We start from the raw sequence: 22,264 nt of genomic DNA, 5'->3' as shown, positions 1-22,264 counted from the left end.
CCACCTACCCACTTGAAACAACAAATCTTAGTGCTCTGGCTTCTCAGGTGCAACCAGTTGCTGTGTAGTTTCATAAAATAGGTAAGGCTTACTTCACTATTACCCTACATAGATGTAAAGCTCATTTTTTCTTTCCCAAAACCTTGTATTCTGCAGCAAGATTTTTACTATTTCCATCAAATGACAGAAAAGGTATTAGTAAATTAAAACAATTATTTTAAGAGACGTGTGTGGCCAGGTAAAATAAAATACTGCTTTCTTGCAGCAGTACAACCCATTGACCAGAAAAAAATCTTTCAATGTTGGAAGTGCCAAGTATCTTGTGAAGCCCTTGAAGGCATAAAAATCAAGGACTTTCACAAGTTGAGTAACCAAAAAGCTGTCTGTAGTCAAAAATACTTTGGAAATTAATAGGAGTAATTACTTAAAAATTTCACTAAATGTCAGTTGTGCCTTGGTTTTAAACCCTAGCTTGCCTCAGTTCTGCAAAAGGTTTTTATAGATTACAGCACTATCCACTCTACAAACTATGCTCTAGAAAAAGCAGGGCCAAAAAGTAAATCACAGTATAAGGTTGTTGACAACTGAATTTGTAAAAAGAACAGTTTACACCAAAAGGATCAAAGTCAGAGCCTTTATTAAATGTTCCTTCTTCAAACAGACTGCATTTAATCCCCCTTTCGCATTTGTAGTTTCTAAGGCTATTTTAAATACTTTGTTTTACAGGGATTTTGAGTCTTCAGAACCGTCACAAGCAGCAAGGTAGCAGTACACAAAAACACAACGCTTTCATTGTCACTGAGTTCTATTCCTGCTTCACAGGGTCCATGGAAAAGACCAACAATACTTCCAGTACTGGAGTTTTTGCACAGACCCTGGAAAGGAAATAGGTGTCACCAAAGTTGAAGCCTGATGTGCTCTAGCCACATCTCACAATTGGCCACGATTTACGAGTACTGGTTAGTATTTCTTGCGCATTATCTGTTTCAAAAAGGGGACCAAATTTTCAATTTTCAACTAATGTGGGTCTAATTAAGGCTATTCTGGTATATTTGATACTAAAATACTCTCTGGGAGTCCTTTTCATGAAACCCCATCAGAATTAACATTTTCAAAAATGAAAACATTTTAAATAGGTGTTTGAGTTGAAATGCTGATGCAGCGGTTGGTTCAGTGTTTTCTTGTCTTACAGAGTTTTATCACGTCAGTATAGTGTCATCTATCTGTTCATCAGAGTCAGCCTGGCCAGCCAGCTTCTTCAGGGATCTCCTGCAGCTTTCATTCAGAAGCTCCAAGCTGGCAGCATCTAGAATCTTGGAAACTGACTGTGAAAGGAAGACAACACCAATTACCAATTCCTTAGGACATATTGTGCAAAATAAGAGTAAATGTAGGTGCCTTACACATCTATTTATCTGAAATCTTTCACAGGTACCCAAGTCCTTCATCTGGTTTTGCAATTCTGGACATGAGAACTATCCAAAAGCAGCTAAGACTTAGAAAAGAGGTCTGACAGTGGATGTACGAAGCAGTCCACCCTAAAACACTCTCTGTAGCACCCCTAGTACTGCGGTAGGATTATACAAGTGACAAAAGCACTAAGCTAGCAGTCCTAGCTAGGGCAACTACAGCACAGTAAAGGCTGAAGGCCGTTTGAAAGCAAGGCTATTATCTTAAACATGGGAGGTATGTTAAATACCTTGATTTTATTAATACTACACTGTAAGGTTGTACAGTATCAGTATTGATTATTTCTCAAGGCTGAGCACTAGAACACTGATGAAGGCTTAAGTGCAAACGGGAATGTCCCACTCCATGTACTTCATCAGAGGCTTGCCAGCACATTCTGAACACAACACTTAACCACATGCAGCCTTCAATCAGTGATTACATTTCCTTTTGTCTCATACCTCAAGCACTTCTTCACCCGCTCTCATCTTTAGAAGGTTGACAATAGCTTGGTCGCTGTAGGCTCTTACGCTGGTGTTTTTGTCCTTTGTGTTGTCCAGGAGCGCTTTGAGAATTGGTTTAATTGTCTGCGGATCCAGTGAGGGAAGATGGTCCTTATTTGCCCACCAAATCATCTTTTCTGCAACTAACTTTATGTCACTGGATGAGTTCTGAAGACACTGAGGGAGACAGAGATGGACTTAAATTCAGATATATCAAGGACAGGTATTTAAAGCAGTAGATTATCTTTTTTTTCTAAGTATTTTAAACTGTACCAAGAAAAGCAAACAGTTTTCAACTCACAGGTACCCAAACTTGTTACCAACAAGTCTGACTAAACTGTGTAGCAGTAAGAGAAGACCAAACCTTGAAAACAAGACACCTTTTCAAAAGAAAACTTCTCAAAATGTGGTTGACAACAGGGTTACACACTTAACTGTCTCAGGAAATGACAATGACCACTAAGGGCAGCAACAGACAAGTTAGTCTCAGGTTGGAGTATAAAGCGCATTTCAACAGTGGTTTTCATTTTAAAATTAAAAAAAAAATATATTAGAGCTTTGTATTTTCTATTTATTCTCAACATATTTAAAGCATGAAAGCCAACATCTGAATGTCAACTGCATTATTAACACTATGATAAAGGTATTTTGACAGTTGTGATGCTTGTGTTTTATATTTTAATACAGTACTATGATACAAATTAATATATAAATGTAGAATTTCAAACAAAAAGTCTGCTTTGAGGCATGATGGCCTGCATCATGTCAGCTTGTATGTTTGATAGTGTTTCAAGTGAATTGAGAAGGAATGCAACACATTTAGATAGACAAAATAAAAGGCAGTTCTCCTGCTCCAGCACTACCTGTCATTCTATCTTCCTCTATCTTTTCTAAGACACTAAAAACATCCTGAGGTTCTAATGTTCAAAATTCAGATCCTGTCTACCATAAGAGATGGGGGAGGGGGCACACAAAAAACCCAGAACAACCAAGAAAGGAATTCTGAGGTAGAATATTTAAATAGATATTAATTGAAAAAGGCGTTAACTTCAGTACCCTCTCTTATCTCAGTCTTTCTGAGCTACTCCCTTGCACAGTAATGGAAGTCAAAAAGTACTGAAGCAAAACCAGGTGAGACTTAGTATTTCTAACCAAGGCCCTTTGACTTTTAGTAACCTTAAAAACCCAACAACTCCCCCCACTCCTCTCTGCTATTTGTTACTGCAAAGGAAAAAATGAATTCATAAGAATCAAACCTGAAGTTTACCACATTTCCACAGTACAGCAAGGACAGCAGTATTGTATTCACAACAGCAAAGCAGGCTAATAAAGTGATTCTGTCTGTACTCTGCCACAAAAAGAAACACCTGGACTTTCAGGGATCAGGGGATTTGGAGCTTCCCAAGATAAGGCAACCAAGCTTTCAGTTTTCGTGCTGGGTTTCCATCCAGAAATTCAATAGAGAAAGCCACCCATAAGTTAGCTCAAAGATTCAGACCACATGAGAACAATGCCAGGGAGTTACCATAAAAATTCTTACCTTAATAAAGAGATTGGAAAGTTTTGGAGGCAGGTTCCCTTCTCCTTCCATGTGGTATTTCATAAGAAAGCCCATCCCTCTGATGCCACTGACTGCAATGGGAATCTGCAACATAAAGGCAAGAACTGGTATTACTACAGCAGGGTTCAGCAGCCTTTAGCTAGGCTCAGGGTCTGGTAAACCCATCTTTCATAAAAACTGCAGCATGCAAAGCAGTTGGGTTAATGTTATTGGGTAATGTGAAAACATCATAATGTGACTATGAGCCAATGGAATAATGTGATACGTCCCACCGAGCCCCCAAGCTCCCCACACCAAATTACTCATTCAACCCTAGATTTAAAATCTTCCTCCTAAAATGAAATATTCACACTCCTTGTAAACCTGGCCTGTGAATGAGAACTTCAATAGGGAAACAGAAGCATAATTTACTCCCAGTGAAAGCTGCTCCACAGTTGAAGATCATTTAATTTTCAACTCCACAGACATCAAGAGAGTCATGTAATTTCACTATAAAACCTGCATCTAGCCAAGGGAGAATCTTCAGACTGGGGATTTTCACTCCATGTGGTAACACACAGAACCTGCACACCTTTAAAAAATAAAACTGCTCCCAACAAGTGCTTGCAACAGAACTCGCCCACTCTGATGTAGCACTTACCCTGTCAGCAGTGGCATTGCTGAGGATCATCTCCTGAACACTGTTGTAGTACTTAGGGGAACACAGCCTGCCAGGAGCAACATTGACAGCCACAGAGAGAGCCAGGCTTCGGCCGTGCCTCACCATCCAGTCAATGCCAGAGACATCTGCTGCAAAGAACAGAATTATAGCAAGGCTCCTGACATCCCTTCCTCTTTGTCTAAGAAAGCTTTTGCCAGCTTGTCAATTCACTTCCATAAAATGAAATCATAAGCAGCCTCTAATGAAATGCCTTGCTTCCACTTGCCCCAAAAAGCCACACAGTGCTGAAACACAACCAGAGAGGAACACCTCATGGGCAGACAGGGAGACAAGCAAGTGACTGTATTGTTCAACCCTGTTACTTCTGATGCTCTTGGTCACCTGTAGCAGCCCCAAATCTCCTGGTGCATGAAGGAGTTCGGCATTGGAATTAGACAAGCTTTGACTAATAAAACTATAGAAGTCATCAGTAATTTGAAACCAGCTCACAGACCCTTTTTAATCCCAGAGCACTCCCAAACACTGTGAGTTTCTTTAAAATTTACGTGTTTTTCTAACTTAGAGGCAAATCAGTTAATTCTCCAAAAGCACGTGAAGCCATCAGATGTGGTCTGCAATTAGCATAAGCCAATCTAAGATCACAGTGTCATCAAAAGAGATGGAATGGCCCTCCCATTCACCCTGCCTGAACATCCCACCACCCCCCATCCGCTCTGCGTCAGCACTAGCAATGACTGAGCCATGATCAGCTTTCATCAACTCATCTGAAAACAAATCCAGAAGTATGGGTAATCCCAAGTTACAGCCACTCCCCCGTGCTCAACGATGTTCCAGGGTACACAAAACAACAGCCATGAGCACAAAAAAGCACAAGAAAATCTGGAGATTCAGGTTTAAGATAAAGAGGAAGAACCTAAAGAATTCATCACAAAGTCTCCCTGAACCAGTGGCTGAGAAGGTATCTTCCCTTGCTTGCAGACCTGTTCCAGTCACTCTAAACAGCTTCACCTACCCAGTAAGTGCTGGTGGAGGACAGTACTGAGCTCCTCTTCCGACAGGAACGCGCACAGTTCTGCTAAGCAGCCAGCTGAGGCCATGCGGGTGGCGTCCTGACGAGGGAAGGAGGAAGAGAGGAACACCAGCTGAGCTCAATACACATCAGAGACAGTGGCAAGAGGAGCAAGTGACAGAAGATGACACAAAATAAAAACAGATAGAGGAATTAAGCATTTCACTCCTACGACCTGTGGATTTCTGCCAGTTCACAAGGGGTTTTGTACATAATGGAACTTAAAGCCAAGTCCACAGTCAAAAGACCAGCAGAGACTGAAGATTTACAGACCTCTCAATAAATTCTTGTTTATTAAATGGGAGAGTCAGAAAGATGAAAGTGAATGTTTTAAAAGACGCGTTTCACAAGAGTTACATTAAGATTCAGTGTCTAGAAAGGAAACATTACTCAGGAAGCATCTCTAAATGAGCTTCCCTCTGTGACAGACTCATACTACTTCTGATTTAAAACCTCCAGGCTTTTGTTGTTTTGGCTTATGTGACCATCCCATCACTAGTTACTCCTCTCCAGCCCAAAACTTACAACCCAGTGGGAATTTTTCAATTCTTGTCTTTCTGGAATGTCAACAGTTGTATGTCTGTGTTGCACAGATTAAGACACAAGGAAGAAATTACTAGGTAATTTTAATCTCACAGATGATACTGTTGCTATCTGCTATATACAGAAGACCCTGTATTAAACTTGGAAAGCTTCTTGCTTGTTGGAGAAACATCTGCCATTATCTGAAAAATTTCTCATGCTAAATGATGAACCACATCTGAGAGCCTACACACACACACAGAGGTACGTGTACACAGTGGAGGTATTGCAAGCTTTCTCCAAGATAAAAAGCAAATCCTGACTTCAGAGCTGCCTCAGACACGTCAGTGAGGAGCTGCAGGTCAAGCTCACATCCACAGTTGCTAAGGAAACGTTAAACTCATGGATTTTCCAAGTTGCCAGTGACTGCCTAGGGAACTCTAATTCTTGCCCCTGACACTCAGCACATTATAAGGCTCCAACAAGATCAGTTTTACAGACCACATTCAGTTTAGTGAACCCAACCACATGCTTCTTCAGACAAGCTTCTTTCTGCTCTATCATTAGTAATTTCCTCCAGAAGTTATTTTAGAACACAATTCTGTTAGAAAGTTCTGATCTTATATTAGGAATAAGACTGTCTAGAGCAGGGATCCTTTGCAGCTGGCTGAAGCAGTACCTCATCATGTCCCAGCATCCCTAGAAGCACCATGCTGATATTCTTCCTAATGGCAGCATCTACTTTTGCACCAGCTCCTCGTGTTACAAACCGCAGCGCTTGCAGCATTGTGTCCCTAGAAGTGATCACAACATACAGTCAGACACTGCCTCTCCCCTTCCACAAGGAAGAAACTGAGCTCTGGATACCTGTAGCAGTTTCTTACACATCAATAATGTGAGTGTCCCCAACATGAGGACATGGACTTCTTGGAGCAAAGTCCAGAGGAGGCCATGGAGATGCTGCGAGGGCTGAAGCAGCTCTGCTGTGGAGACAGGCTGAGAGAGCTGGGCTGGGTCAGCCTGGAGAAGGCTCTGGGGAGACCTTACAGCAGCTTCCAGGGCCTAAAAGGGCCCAAAAGAAAGCTAGAGTGGGGCTTTTTATAGGATCAAGTAGTGGCAGGACAAGGGGGAAATGGCTTTCAACTGCCAGAGGGGAGATTGAGATGAGCTCTTAGGCAGAAGTTCTTCCCTGTGAGGGTGCTGAGGTGCTGGCACAGGATGCCCAGAGAAGCTGTGGCTGCCCCATCCCTGGCAGTGTTCAAGGCCAGGTTGGACACAGGGGCTTGGAGCAACTTGCTCTAGTGGAAGGTGTCCCTGCCTGTGGCAGGGGGTTGGAGCTGGAGGAGCTTTAAGGTCCCTTCCAACCCAAACCAGGCCAAGATTCTATGAATGACACCAATACACCTTACAGCTCAGGAGGCAGATACCCCCCCCCGCACTGCTGACAGCTCCATGCTAGAGAATATTCCCATGTTTGTGTAATTGTGTCTGTTACAATATAAATATTTTCTGATTATTCAAACATTAAAATTCTCAAATCAAGAAGTTATTTTCTTAGGGACCTGTGCACTCAGGATACCACAACAGTGGTGTTACTTCAGGTCAGACTGACAACTGATACAGTCTTGTATCTGAACAGGTTGCTGGGGGTGTGCAGGAGAGAAGTGGGCAGAAACCAAGCAATGCTTCCCTTGATACACTGTCACAGCTGAGCTTCTGACCCAGAAGTCCCTATCACCCACGTTCTCTGTTCTACAACCCTCGCTTAAAAGTCACCTGCTTTCACTAGTAAGTAAATCTTACTCTTGGCATTGGGGGGTTGGTTCATTCATCCCAGCCCTTTCTTTCATCCTTAATAAGCAGGAAGGGCTGAGAGACCACCTACTGCTTACCTGATGGCAGAGTCATCACTGGAACGAATTCCATTCAGTAGCTCCGTAAAGAGGGGATCCACTTTTACATGGATGACAATGAGTTTTCCAAGAGCATCGGCAGCTTTAAGGCGAACAGCACGGTTCGAGTCTTGTAGAGCTTTGGTGAAAGTTGTTTGCAATTGGGGCAAAAATGGTTTCAGGGCAATCTCAACCTATACAAAGAGGAAAGAAGGGAAAGTGGCACGGTCAAGTTTGGAACAGCGGCTAGAAATGAAGCCCTGAAAACAGCACCACCTCTTCTAGAAGTTATCACAAATAGTCCTTATACAGATCTAACACACTAGTAAAATGGGAGAATCACGAAACAATACCACAGAACTTCTAATCTTTTCCAATCTAATCTTATTTTCGACATACTGAAATACAAGGGTAAGGTTGCTGAAAAATTTTACACTATCATGAACAGCCTTTTGCAATCAGAGCACTAAATAAAAGCTCACTTCAGTTCAAAGATACGTAAGGTGATTGTCTTTGCACTTAATTGATAAGAATGGTGGACACAGGAGAGATTTATTACAGTTTTTAATCACTTGAAAGTGGGATCAGCATTTAGCAATATTTCTAAGCAGCCCAGTGATTCAGCATTGGGAGCTTTTTCTGGTAGGCCAGAAGCTGCTGGAAGAATATAATCCAGCTGAAGTGCCATTCCTAAACACCAAATCCACACCAGCACAGCCTAGCTGTGTTTATGTGAACAGCAACAGGTATTGCTGAAGGCTACCATGGAAAATGTTCACAAACCACAGTCAATTACTTTGAATCTTACCTTAGCTAAAAGAAGGCTTAATGTTTCAAGTAGAGCCACCTTGACATTCCAGCTGAATCGATCTCCCAAGATCCGAATAAGTGGCCCAGTAATGCTCACCACAGATGGCTTAAGAGCTTCAGCAGAAGTCAGCTTAATAACCAGCCCTAAGGCCTTTGCTGCCTCCTCCTTCTGCTCGGGATTACCAGTTAAAACACCTTCCCGCAGCACCAGGAGTATGGAAGTCACTCCCTGTCATGAAAATCGGATAAGAAAGCTTAGAAGATAAGTTGCAAAAAAATATCCATCTTACTTTTGCTCCTGTTATACACCAGATGCACAAACTCGGAGAGTTTCTCTCAATTTCCTGTTGACCTTCAGCTGCCTGCTTCCACATTTATAGAGCTACTTTTATTTGGTTTGATTTCATGCATCTACGCCTTACTAAGCCAGTTGCTATGAGGAAAGTGGTGGCAGCTCAGGGAATTTTTAAACCAGAGAAGCTTGGCACAGAAGCCCAGCATTCCTCCCCCACAAAAAGCAGCCAGCGACCACGACTTACATGCATAACTTACATGCATAACAGAATTGTCAAAGATCTTGTTACAAGAGGAGTCTTCTGCAGGGTAACTCAAGAGCAGCAGTAACCTACAAAAAGTCTCTCCAACATACAGCTTTGGAATGCCCAAATAGTCACTGCTTCTACTAGCTGTAAAGTCATATCAATCAGCTCCCTCAAAAGGTAGGGGATTGTGGCTGGCACAAATCCATGCTCATTCTCATCTTTTACCTTCTTAGGAATACAGAATCCCGGCACATGCTCGCCTTTGGCCTCATTCCCTACAATTCGGATATCCTTGTGCAGGTCTTCAATGAGAGCAAGCTGGTTCCCAGCATCTAATTTCTGCAGGAGAGAGAGGTAAGACATAGATGAGGCAACACGGCAACCAGCTTTTCCCTGTGCATAGTGTGACAAGAGAAGACACCCGTTTCCTGCCTCCTTGCTCACAAAGCTGAAGTTAAGCTCATCTGACAACATTTGCAAATGTAAATGTAGTTTATAATCCAAACAGAAGGTCCAATTTAGACAGTGTTTTACCAGCTATCCCCGTTTTCTCCTTGCCAGGCATTACCACTGTAATCATTTTAAGCTGCCTCTCACCTTGGTGATGGAATTAAGCGCATCCCAGCTTTCATTCAGAACTACAGGGTTGGTATCATTAAACAGCCGTATCAAGCCTGAAACCAAGCTCTTGAGATGACCAGTATAGTCTGCTTTCGTCTTGGAGCAGTAGATATTCAGCATGACAGCTGCTGCCTGTCTCATTCCCAGCTCAGGGCTGCGGGTAGCTTCCAGCAAATCTTCAGTTATAATTCTTTGTCCAGCATCATCTTCCACAGACAAGATTACAGACTGGCAGTTTGCCATCTCCTAAAGAGTCCAAATTAATTTTACATTAACTCTCAAATAGAACAAAGCCAGATTTAGTCCCAGGTTTCCCCACATTATCCACAGCATTATCTTTTCAGAGAAATATTACAACATATCCCACTTGCTAATTGTTTCTCATTAAAGAGCTGGTCACATCACCATAAAAGGCTTGAATCAGTCCTGTAGCAGAGACAGGTATATAACCAACTCTCAAAATGTAACCAACTCTGCTGAACTGATTGCTGCACAGGACACTCTCCAGCTGTAGGAGGGCTCATTTACAGAAATGCTCAGTCTGCCCCATCTTACTCACCTGTCAGATTGTGGTCCTTGTCAGATAACATCTCTTTCATTTAGGTAGTTTAATGCTCTGTGTCAGAATACTAGTAACAAACACATCTGTGGCTACATTAGAGATCTCCAGGCAGACTCAGGGCTAGAAGCTGATCTAATGGGCATCTACAGCAGACACCAACTTATGTACATGTCTATCTGAAATCACAACTCCAGGATGTTCTCTGGAGTCCAAATATGAGATGTTTCAGAAAGCAGTACAGCAGCAAAAGAGGTTTCCTCCCTTCAGCCCTTTAGTCTCTCAGTCTTCTATACCAAGAATAAATACAAAGTTAACTAGACACTCTGGCAGTTCTTCAAGAATAAGTAGGCTAAGAATTGTATCCTGTTGCAGGCCAAAGAGACTTTTCTATAGATACAAATAGATTTGGAAAGCATACGTTTTTCAACTCACAATATGCCACCAGGCAAAAAGACTCATCCTGAAGAAGCTAATGGACTGAATTAAAACATGCAATCTGTGAATCTAGAGAACACAGATTCTGTGTTGGGAAGTAAACCCAAAGCACTGTCATCAGACAACCTGTCATATCAAAGAGCTGAGCCATGCTACTTGCCAACTGCTCTTCACTGGTCCCCAGCTTCTCTTTGAGCGCAGACATCATAGCAGGCAGGATGACACTCAGGTGCCGTGTCAGAGCATCCCCTGCCACTGATGAGAGGAAAGCTAGCACACGGGTGTTCACAGGGGGAGTCGTCAGCTAAATAAACAAAAACAGATGAGACAAGCAGAAGGGTTTTTCAGAAGGAACCTCACTTCATTTACCACGTAAAAAACTTAGGCAGCCCAACCCCAATGACAATGTTTTCAGCACCAAATCACAAGAAAACTTCAAACTGCGCTCTTCCTTTTGGCAGATCAAGTCTAAAGAAAACTGGCAGCAAGCAGAGGAAAAAGCACAGTTCTGAAGTTTAAGATTTGCTTCCAATTGTACCTTTGGCACCAAATAAGGCAGCACCACTCGGCTCTTGACAGCCATAACTTGTTTAAGACCATCCACAGCAAAGTCAGATGTCTCTTCATTATCCTAGGGGAAAAGAGAAAGAAACCTGAGAGATGATTTGTGACACACCAAGCTAAACACTACTTCAAGTGACAGTTTACCATGTAATCATATAACCAACACACAAGCCCTTCCGTCCAAAAATGCTCCTATTATCTAGGAAAAACACAAACCAAGCTCTTCTGTCACAACAGAAAGATTTCAGGCATAGCAGCCAAGCAACTGAAACAGGCAATGATGACAATTCCATAGCAGAGCCAGATACAGCAATTCTTAGGCCTATGCTTTAGCTACAAGACCTTCCCCTACCAATGGCTAGGGTAACTACAAGGAAGAGGCAAAATAGAGTTGCCATTCCTGGAAGGTCTGCCCCTATAATCCTGCTTCTCCTTTAAGATAATTATTCAAAACTTGTCCCACAACATCATTAATCAAGTTGTTGACTGATGCTGAGCAATGCTTACCAGCTGCTTCAGCAAAAATGGCAGGATGTCTTCAAGAGCTTGATGTCCAATTGTTGAGTGCAACTGTTCAAATGTTTTAGCTGCTGCCTCTCGGACTTCTTCCAGAGGGTCACACAGTGCTTTTCTCACGGTAGGAACGAGGGACTCAGAGAAAAGCAGTACCTAAAGATGCAGAGATAAAGTTACGGAATCTCTAAAGCACAGACATGCATCTCAGTAAAGTAGCGAAGAAGGCAGAATTTGCACAACTGAAACTAAATTGCAGTTTGCTTGAAATATATGAAATATATTGGAATAAAAGCAGGATTAATCAACACAAATAGTTGCAGTGCTCCAAGGCTATCTCATGATGATTCCTATTATTATATCTCATAGAAGTGTAATGTTCTAAGTTTCTTGACAGAAACAAATGCATACATTTGCCTGAACAGCAACTCATGTTAGCTATGTGTTAGCTGAATATAGTCCATAAAACAAATCCAGTGCTAGCTGTGTAAATCTGTCTCAACTGCAATACCTGCATCAGAACATAAATACCTAGGAAAGTGGAGATTTCACCTTCAACATACAACTTACCGCATCCCTGCTGGTAGATTTCATTATCTCACTCAAACCAATGCAGACTCCTTGCCTCTCATCACTCTTGTCTGACCTCAGTCCATCTTCCAGAATAGGAATGATTTCAGGAAGGATCTTCTCTCCTAACTTTCGGACAAGGTCTCCTAATGTCCGTGCTGCAACCTGTACCCGAAAGCGTATTAATTAACTATTTTCCTGTTTTATAAAACTGAAAAAGGTGAACTGTGAGCAACTGTTAACTTTTTACCATAAGCTACTGTCCAAAGTATAGACAGAGTAGTAGGAATGAAAACATTACTATTATAAAATAACCAGTTTTACTGTCATCCCAGTTGCCTTCAGCAAAGACAGAAATCAGACATTCTCATGCTCAGAACAGTTTAATTCATGACAGCTTTGAAGTGATTTAAAAGAATTATCCTGTGTTCTTCAGGAGTCAGTTCATGGTCTCCTGCAGTAGCAGGGTTACTAAACTCAATTTTATTAACCCCATTCCTCACCGTTCGCTTATCTGCACAAGTGCTGGCCAAAAATTTCAGCAGGAGCCCAAAGAGGGTTGGCAAAATCTCCCGCAGTGTGCGAGGAGTGTTGGAGACTACAATCTTCCAGACGTGTAAGGAGGCCTGACGCACCACCAGCTGCGTGTCAGAGCGGCCCATGTACAGCCCTGCCAGCACCCTGTTCCTCCTCTCCACACCAAGAGCATTAATAATAGCCTGAAAAGAAATAGCACAACATTCTATTATCCACCCCTGAAACTTCTAAGAACAAAATACATGATTAATCAATACATTTTGCCAGCAGGCTTTCCGTGCTGATTAAAAGAGAAAAGAAAAATAATTTTAATAAACGGCACAGCAGACAAGAAGAGCTTTACCTTGTTTGATTGGGCTGTTCCAAAGTTGTCATCCTCTGAGGCAGTTTCTGTGGTCATTTTTCCAGTGACTCCCGAGATGTGGAATAGAAGATCTCCAAGGAGCTGAACTGAGCTAAACCTGCAAGAGGAGCAAGTCAAGTGTTGCAAAGTGTTACAAAGAGGGAGCAAGTCAAGTGTTACAAACAGGGTATTTAGACAGTACCTGTCTAAATATGAGAGAAAATCAAATACAGACATGAGCAAAATGCAAGGCAAGGAGCTGGGTCAGCACTGAAATGCTGCACAGGCTGATACACAAGATCAGTCTGCCTACACAACTGAGAAGCAGCACACTAAAGAGAAAGGGAAGGAAGGGGCTGAGATAATTCCTGTATCAAAGCAATGAAAAATGTTCCTTTTTAGAGTCCAGGCTATTCAATGTCCAGAGAAAACATTGCCACTATCTGTCTCCATCCAAAAGATATTCACCTGGGATAAGCACACTCAGCAGCACTCATCTGACAAAAGCCTTTTAGCTACAACTGATTTTTGAGCAACTGACATTAGTTGTGAGCACTCTACTGCACATTCCCATACACAGGAGAACAATAACTTACTCAGCATTCTGAGAAATGAAAAACAATGTATGAGGGCTAAATACTGCCACATCAACTGCCTTGGAAGTGTCTTTCAGAATCACTACCAGAATTAATCATCTAGTAGGTAGCAGAAAACCTAATCCACGCTGGCAGGGCCTTGCAGACTCAGTGCTCTAAGGCATCATATTCAAATCAACAAGCAAAAAGACATACATGCTTTTGCTTCCCAGGAGGTCTCTGCATTGCCTTGAGGAGCAACATAGAGTCTAAATCACACCAGCTTTCAAGAAGAGAAATGCCTGTGGTTAAGATGGTTATCCCTTACCTTATCCTCCACAAGTCATCGAACAGGCCATCCTCAAGCTGAGGCAGGAGAAGCGCAATGGCAGTCTCAGCATACATGCTTATGATTCTCTGGCCAGCGCGCAGGGCAGTGTCCCGCACAAACTCATTCTCATCCGCCAGTGCCTGAGCAGAGAGAGAAGTGTCTGTGACAGCTGGGGGTTTCAGCACAATACACAAAACCAAGAGGAGGAAAACAAATGATGTTTCCTCTCTCAGCCATGAAAACTAAATGAACTACAGAGCTGTGAGTGCACAAAGGTAATTTCAAGAAATTAATAGTGACTGCAAAAGACAGTAAGCAAATAACATGGAAGAAGAAATAATAATAATTTATAATTTAAATTCTTTTATATCATTTTCTTATATCCCAGCTCTGCAATTACTGCAAATCATACTTAAAATACTCTGAAGGGTTCTTTTTATCCTCTAATAAATAAAACTCTACAGGCCTCTGCTACATACCTTAAGGATACAAGGAATGATGGGACCAACATAGGGAGTGAACTTGTCTCCAAAGGTAATTGGCAGGTAGTTGAACATCATGATATAACCATCTCGTACATGTGGAGCAATATCCACTTTACTGGCAGTAGCTACAATCTCTGGCATAAGTTTCTCCAGCTTTTCTACCCCCAAACCAGCCATAACTTCAGCCAGACCTGAGGAAAACCAGCAGGGAATAGAGCTGATATACACAAGAAACAAGCAGCTAATGAGAGAAAGTCTGAGCTCAGTATTCAGACACAGCTGTTCTCACCTTGAGCAGCACCAGATCGATCCACTGAGCTCTGCTCATATGTCAATGTCTCCATCAGCCATGGCAACAAATCCTCAAAGCATGATTCTCCCATACCCTTCACCATGGCCCCCAGGGCCTTTGCAGACACTGTACGCACCTAACAGTAGAGAGAAACAGAGATGTGCAAAATGTCCAGTCAAAGTTACTGAGACAAATGTGTCAGACAGATTACAGACCTGCAGAAGATCAGGATAAAGTCTACCTAACACACTGAAGGAAAATGGTATTTGTACAAAAGACTTACTTCAGGTACAGGATCCAACAGAGATGCCTTCAGTCCAGGAGTCACACTGGGGAGGTAAGGAGCCAGATCCTGAAACAAAGACCCCAAAGAGTAAGATCCAGATACTAAACAAGAAAGAAACATAAGTCACCTTGATGTAAAGGGCATTCAGCCCCTTTTTATTAGCAATCATCCTTAACATCCTGAGAGTTTCATCAGTTGCTTTCACAATCAGCACACTGAATTGTTCTGCAAGTCCAAAAAACAACACTAGCTCTGTGCAGATCACTCACAACCTTTCTGATGCTCACTCAAGCTCACTCAAAACCCAGCACTTCGTATCTAAGGAAAATCCAACACTCTTAACATTTACACAAGGTTTAAAGGTAGAGATTATCAGTACCAAAATTAAACACAGCTCCTTAGCCTCCAGTGAGGTTTTACAAATACTTTTCAAACAAACCTTGGATCCATTTGTAAGCAGCTGATCTGTGTTTCACTGGTACTGGTTTTGCTTGTTTGTTTGTTAAGGCATTTCTTATAGGGTAAAAATTACAAGACCTTTTTGCAGGGATAAATCTGGTAATAACTAGGTGACCAAAGTACAAAGCCAACAGCTTTAAGCACCTGAGAATTATCACCGGTTTTATAGCTACTATCTGTTCATCTACATATATTTAATTAAAGAAGCTGCATGGATTCTAATATTGTCTATTTTAACAGCAAAATCCCCAGAACAAATAAATTCTCTCTAGTGCTTGCTCTGTTATCTCCTACACAGAAAATACAGCACGAGTCGGAGAGCGCTCTTAGCACGGCACCTTCTGATCAGTCAGGGAGTACATGTTCCCGATGATCTGGGCAGCCATCTTCCTGGTGTCTGTGGAACGATCTTGGAAAGCTCTCTGGACAATTGGCATGATCAATGCCAAGGATGGAGCATCAATGAAATGGACAAATTTGGTATCCAGTAAAGTCTGCAGACACTTCTGTGTCTTCCTGGAGGGGTCAGTGAGAGCATCCAACAGAACTGGAGTGATTGCTAGACATTTTTAAACAGGAGAGAAAAGACTTTATTTGTACATAGAACAAAAACGCATGTCAGGGTGAGCTGGTGTTCTCTCATTGGGTGTTTTAGATCCTCCTAAAGCAACTGGCAGCCTAAGGACAGGAGAAACCCTATTCACATTAGCTGAGAGAATGGATTTTTAAAGCCTTGGAGCTGACAGCTGCTGTTAAGTTTCCATGTTATACTTTTCTAGGAGTAGTTTAATTTCTATAGAAGTTTGCATTTAATCCTAAACATTGGGAACATAAACCTTGCTACTATAAACCACGGTCATGTCAGGATATTAGAGATGCAGACGGTTCTTACCCAGGATCTCTGGATTCCTGATGACAGACCCAATCTGCCTGAGAGCCTGCTGACCTGCATTCTGCACCTTCACATGGGAATCTGTGAGCACTTCAGTCAGTTTTGGCACAATGTTGGGTAAGCAGGAAGAGAGCTGTTTGGGAGCACAGTATGCCATAGCCCCCAGCAGTTCCACTGACCCTGTGCAGGAAGTATGCAAAAGGAAAGAAAAAGAAATAACAAAAGAAAAGACAAAACAGTACACAGCATTAAGAAAAGATATGAGATGATCACATTTACCTCAAACTCAAATGTACTAGTCAGAGAATGACTAGTGGCTGAAATGCATTAAGCCATTCTGTGCCACTTAAAGACACTAAGAGGTTTGGTTGGGTTTTTTTTTAAACTAGGGAAAAGAAAGAGGCGGGGGGAACTTCCATCTTCTGGAGTACTTGTAGAGAGATATACCAGGGAAAAGAAGGGAGGGTGTGGAAGAAAACAGGACATGGACACAACTTCCAGCTTCTGGAGTACTTCTGGAGTAAAGGGATAGGGGGTAAAAAGTGTCCCTTGAATCTGCCAGGGGGGAAAATGTTACTCAAATGTGTCAGGGAACTCATTTGTATCTCAAAAGCTGAAAATTCCACAGTCCCTTATGAGACAATAAACTATCACAGCCTCCTGCAGGAATGAAGGAATAAACAAGGGGCATGACAGTGAAGGGAATTGTGGGTTACTCTCCATCATGTCTGTCAGATATTGGGTCCATACCAGCTTTAGTTCTCCAGGATTCCTCTTCCAGTGCTGCAAGAAGTGATGGCAAAACCAGCTTCACCCCATGAGTACTCAAGTTGCTCATCACGGCTTTGGCACAGTCATCTGCAGCCTGCAAGGAGAAGAGAATATTCACAAGCTGTGTCACAACACGTTTTTTCCTTCCTCAGAGACTCAATGAGAACAAAGCCTTCATGTACAATAGCGCCTCCATAAAATGATGTGGCTAGCCAAGTTGTTCCCAATTAACACCCAATGAAATAGGATGCTTTCAGTTATTAAGACCCAGTTGATATTAGCGGTATCTCACGGGATCTCAATTTGCCTTGTTACAAACAGCATTCATATCTATTCCTTTTCAGTTTTCTCTTAACACTGTATGTCCTCAGAAGTTTAAGGCATCTTACCTCTCGCACGTACTGGTTCCCATCTCCAAAACAAAGCAGCAAGTGAGGTAGCACATGAACCACATAGGGTTCAAAGAGCTTTCCAAGCATGCTGCAGAGCATCTCAAAAGCAAACAGAGCCCCTAAAAAACCCAAAAAGAACAGTCAGAGGAAAATACAACTTCATTTAACATGTACTATCCCACAGAAAGCAGGAGCCTGCCCAGAAACACCTGCCTTTGAAAACAGGAGGGAGAGCCACATGCATATTGGTCTAGGACCAGAAACCCTTCTTCCACCACAATGCAAATAGAGCAGTTTTAGGACACTATACACAATCAGTGGCCTCATGACAGACACTTCCCATTCCTTTCTGTGCAAACATTAGTAAAATAAATGTAAATGACAGAGGTTCAGGTATCATTTGATCTGACCACATCGGTAGCAGGTACAAAAGAAATATTAAATATTTGGAGGGAAAAGCTTTTTCCCCTTACCCTCACGCCGACGGAAGTTCTTCTTGTCCTGGATAGCATCAGTCAGTGTAGTCATCATCTCCTGCTGCTTGAGAGAGAGGATGCCAAGGCCTTTCACCAGGCCTGCCAGCCCATAAGCTGCACCTTTGCGCTCAGCATACTTATCAGACTCTAAAAGCAGCTGCATCAGCTTCTGTATCATTCCTCCTGCATCCTCCTTAATTGCAGGCACCAGAGGTGGTAAACAGCTTGCCACTGACTCTTGAACCTGTAAGGCAATCCACCAGCTATCAGATCACAAAATACGCATCACCAACAAAACTTCCTCCTAGCCTGCATCCACAGTGACAGCTTTCTGTCACCAAAGCCAACTTTCATCTCTCTGACATCCCTGGAAGCATCATGGAGTTAACCTGCCTCTGCATGGAACCTGGGAGCTCCTCCAAGGCAGCGCCTACCTGCTGAGATGGTGTGGACAAGGCTGCTATCAGTTTGCCAACAATTGGTTTCACTTTAGGGTCACTCTTGTCCAGATGTTTTGCCAGTGAGCCCATCAGAATGACCACGCTTTGCCTGACAGCATCATAACTGGCATCGTTAGGAGCATTTTTCAGGAATTCTTCAAACACTGGCAAGAGAGAGTTAACATTGTCCTGAAAAACAAAACCACAGAACTTGCCACTAGAGTCCACTCGGGATGAGATTTGCCATGCTCAGTGGACTTGTTTGTTCTTCTCTGAGCCAAAAAACCAAACAATCACACTGTATTTACAGTTCATTTAATGTGTCACATCACATAAAACCTCGTGCCATCCCGACAGGCAACAAGTATTTCCCGCTAGAGAGAAGTTAGCTCTTAAAAATTAGATCCCCCAGCACTGCCGGTCTGACGTCTACCAGAAATAAGGCAAACACCTGGGCCAGACTGCTAGGCTAAACACCAGCACCTCTCCTTTGCTTGCTCCAGTTGCAAAGGGACAACAGAAACATAAACCAAACTTCACACTGCTTTTCTGAGAAACAGAAGGAAGGAATAATATGAAAATACTGCAAATGTCTTGGGCTTATCAGGAATGCAGAGGGCTGTCCAGAATTGGTGACTGGCATATATGAGGAAAACTGAAGCTGAGCAATTTACACCCTGCACGCCTTCCCCACCTAGCACTGCTGGAGAAGGGCTAGCAATGAGAATAAGGATGGTCCTCAATTCTCTGAATGACTCCAGTTGTGTTTCAGTTTAGTTAAGCCAACCACTGGCAAACTTTCACATTTTGCATTGCATGAGACCTTAAAAGGAATTCTCACCTTCCCAGGATTAAAAGATCTGTGGTCTGATTTTACTTTTATTACTCTAGTTTTATACCATTTTAACTCCAAATGATTCAGGGCTATTTCTTTTATATAGCAATAACAGGGAAGAACTACACTTAGTTAACACTAGTCACTAACAGAACAACCCTGAACACTCAATTCCTACTACATGAAAGTTTTCAGGTGTCACAAGTAACAGCAACCTCTAAGGAATGAAAAAGACAAAATACATAATTTAAAAAATAAATCTCTGGACTCCAACACATTATCTACTTTTTCATTCCATCTTTTTCCACCGCTAGAGAGAGAAACATTCAGACTTACTTTGCCATGAGTGTTGAGCGTTGAAAGAGCTGCATCCAACATGCACTTCCTGACTTCAGGACTGCGATCATTCAGAGCATCCGGTACAAAAAACTGGAAGAGGGGCTTCACCTGAGAACTGTCTAGATGCTGTGAGAGCTTGTTGAGGGCCAAAGCTATGCCACACCTGTAAAGATGGTGAGCTTGTAAGTTTACTGACTTCCCACAGAATTCGCCTGAGGTCACAGTCACATTTGTTATCACTAGTACATTACAGAAATGGAGAGAGAACCATGACAAAACCTTTCCAAGAGGGGGCTGGATGGGGCATGGAGCAACCTGGTCTAATGGAAGGTGTCCCTGCCTGTGGCAGGGGGTTGGAACTAGATGAACTTTAAGGTCCCTTCCAAACCATTCTATGATTCTGTGAAACTGAAGAGCTTCAGCGTCCAACTTACATTCATTTCATTACATAAGCCCATGCTGCAGGTTCCTAAAAGGACAAACAATCCTTCAGCCATGTAACGACTTCTATCCTGATTAAGCATTACAGACACCTGAGCCAACAAAGACCCAAGGATCACTTCAAGTGATCAAGATCACCTACTGCTGAAATACAACAGCTTTACAATAAGGTACATCAGCACTAAAGAGCAGATTAGCTTAAGACAGGTAGTGAACAAGATCATCTCCAATTAAGCCTGTATAGGGCATACAAGTAGACAGAAAAGTAATTACCCCAATTGGAATTTGTCCAGTTCATTAAGGCCTGCACTGCTGCTCTTGAAACAATCAATTGCCCACACAGAGGTGGGAATACAGGAAAATAAGCCAAAAATCAGGCAGTCTAAGGGAGAAAGACTCTGTTCTTATCAGTACATAGGGAAGATGGTGCCCAATACTTTGTTGGAACTGAGAGCATTTCACTTTGGCCTGCCCAGCCTGCTTCAGGGGCACAAATATTCTCTACCCGAAGGACACATGAAACCAGCAAGTCAATACAACTGCATGTACTTTGCTCTTTTAACATTCCCTTATGTCTCCACTGCCTGAACTTCTAAATAAAAACCTAGAACACCTCGTCTGGATGCCCAGGAAGTGATGAGACCAATCTGAAGATGACTGTACCTTGCTTCCCACTGGTCAGGCGGTGATTCAGATATCACTCGTCCCAAAGCATCCAAAACTGGAGGTGGCCTCTGGAAAGAGAAAAAATGTCATCGGAATGCCTTTTCCAAGGACACGCATGCAGAGAACACTGTCACCATACCTGAAATGCCCTTTTGTAACACTGCACAGAGGTATGATACCACTAGCAGAAGAGCATAGTAAAAAACCTAGCAGTTTAGGCCCAAAACGACTTGGACTGACCCTGCTCTGCCACAGTCTTCTTGTGTCACCTAAGGCACATCTTCATCTGTACAATGCTGCCACTACTGGCTGACAGCTTAAGGCTCAAGACAATAAAGTCTGTGATAAGCTCTAACACAGCAACAGTAGGCTTCATGCACATCCTCAAGTCATACAAAAGGAAAAGTGATTAATAAAAAGCACAAGCTTCTGCCTGTCAATCCCTTAGGACAAGAGTACTTACATAGAGCTTCTCCTGGTAAATCTCTGTAAGTTTATTCATGACCTCTGCTGCTTGGTTTCGATACTGAGCTACAGCTCTGGAAAGAGCTTCAGCACCTGCTTGTCGCACAGCTTCTTCATGGTAGATGACATCTTTGATCAGCAGAGAACAGAGGTCAGGCTGCAGCTCCAGACCCATTGACTCCCACAACCTGCAGCACACACAAAGAGGGGATAGATCACCCTTCAGCAAGAAAAGCCACAGCTGCATGTAGGTATTGAGGTGACCTAAAGCTGCTCTCCACCTACGGGAGGCAAAACCCCTGCCACTGCTCCATAAGGGGAGCAGAAGAGAGGTCCCGTCACAATCCAACCAGCCAGGAAGAACTCTTACCTCTCTGCCAACTTCTGAATCTCCTCTTCCACGTCAAACTTCACTACCCAAAGGCGACGCAACAGATTCAGTCCATTCTTTTCATCACTGTCTGGGGTTGGTAGAACCATTTGTAGCTCCATCAGTCCCTGAATTAGTTCACAGGAAAATCAGTGTAAGGATCTGATTTTAGAAACAGATGCTTTAAAACACTTACAACTTTTGCTAAGTCAAGCTCTCAGTGGTTGAAGGTGTCAAAATTCACATTTTCTTGTGCAGTACACTGCCTGTGCTGATCAAGGACTTCCAGGTGAAATGGTGAAACGGTGAAACTCAAGAATAGCACTCCATAGGCAGTTGCAGAGAGGCAAGTAGGCACTAGGCTGTGCTCTGCTGACTACAGTCTTTTCTACTTCTAAGCACAGAGAAGCCAGCTCAGGTAAGCTAAGTTGAAATTTGTTTAATGACAAAGAAAACCAGGCACCCTTGGGTTTTTTCTTTATGTTCTTAAGAAGTGACTAAGCCTGAAGCTTTCCAAAAACACTGGGCCCAATACAGACACAAGATTTTTTTGACAGCTTCTCTAAGACTAAGCTCTATGCAACTCTAAATAGAA

At 42.6% G+C, this 22,264-nt stretch overlaps 1 protein-coding gene across 5 annotated transcripts in view; it reads right to left on the bottom strand.

Moving 5' to 3' along the window:
* Positions 1-605: 605 nt before the first annotated feature.
* Positions 606-22,264, bottom strand: part of GCN1 (GCN1 activator of EIF2AK4) — a 42,704-nt gene continuing 21,045 nt past the window's right edge. The window contains exons 29-59 of one of the 5 annotated variants that reach the window (XM_030502069.1): positions 21,670-21,797; positions 21,298-21,487; positions 20,832-20,902; positions 19,725-19,890; positions 18,548-18,742; positions 18,111-18,357; positions 17,635-17,756; positions 17,225-17,339; positions 16,475-16,654; positions 15,921-16,141; positions 15,121-15,189; positions 14,835-14,973; positions 14,540-14,736; positions 14,058-14,200; positions 13,155-13,272; positions 12,778-12,993; positions 12,275-12,439; positions 11,699-11,860; positions 11,166-11,258; positions 10,788-10,931; positions 9,607-9,876; positions 9,235-9,348; positions 8,466-8,696; positions 7,658-7,851; positions 6,445-6,559; positions 5,187-5,283; positions 4,154-4,302; positions 3,493-3,597; positions 1,911-2,129; positions 1,191-1,325; positions 606-875 (exon numbers count right to left, since the gene is read on the bottom strand). In XM_030502069.1, coding sequence (XP_030357929.1) covers positions 1,200-1,325; positions 1,911-2,129; positions 3,493-3,597; positions 4,154-4,302; positions 5,187-5,283; positions 6,445-6,559; positions 7,658-7,851; positions 8,466-8,696; positions 9,235-9,348; positions 9,607-9,876; positions 10,788-10,931; positions 11,166-11,258; positions 11,699-11,860; positions 12,275-12,439; positions 12,778-12,993; positions 13,155-13,272; positions 14,058-14,200; positions 14,540-14,736; positions 14,835-14,973; positions 15,121-15,189; positions 15,921-16,141; positions 16,475-16,654; positions 17,225-17,339; positions 17,635-17,756; positions 18,111-18,357; positions 18,548-18,742; positions 19,725-19,890; positions 20,832-20,902; positions 21,298-21,487; positions 21,670-21,797 — 4,701 coding nt within the window. In that variant the 3' untranslated portion in view covers positions 606-875; positions 1,191-1,199. Of the gene's footprint in view, positions 1,326-1,910; positions 2,130-3,492; positions 3,598-4,153; positions 4,303-5,186; positions 5,284-6,444; positions 6,560-7,657; positions 7,852-8,465; positions 8,697-9,234; positions 9,349-9,606; positions 9,877-10,787; positions 10,932-11,165; positions 11,259-11,698; positions 11,861-12,274; positions 12,440-12,777; positions 12,994-13,154; positions 13,273-14,057; positions 14,201-14,539; positions 14,737-14,834; positions 14,974-15,120; positions 15,190-15,920; positions 16,142-16,474; positions 16,655-17,224; positions 17,340-17,634; positions 17,757-18,110; positions 18,358-18,547; positions 18,743-19,724; positions 19,891-20,831; positions 20,903-21,297; positions 21,488-21,669; positions 21,798-22,264 lie in introns of all 5 variants that reach the window. The other 4 variants (XM_030502068.1, XM_030502070.1, XM_030502072.1 and 1 more) reach the window with 4 other exon arrangements.

The sequence above is a fragment of the Strigops habroptila genome, chromosome 11 (genome assembly GCF_004027225.2).
Source record: "Strigops habroptila isolate Jane chromosome 11, bStrHab1.2.pri, whole genome shotgun sequence".
NCBI lineage: Eukaryota > Metazoa > Chordata > Aves > Psittaciformes > Psittacidae > Strigops > Strigops habroptila.
Note: the sequence above shows the minus strand (reverse complement) of the source record. Positions and strands in the feature narration are given on the sequence as shown.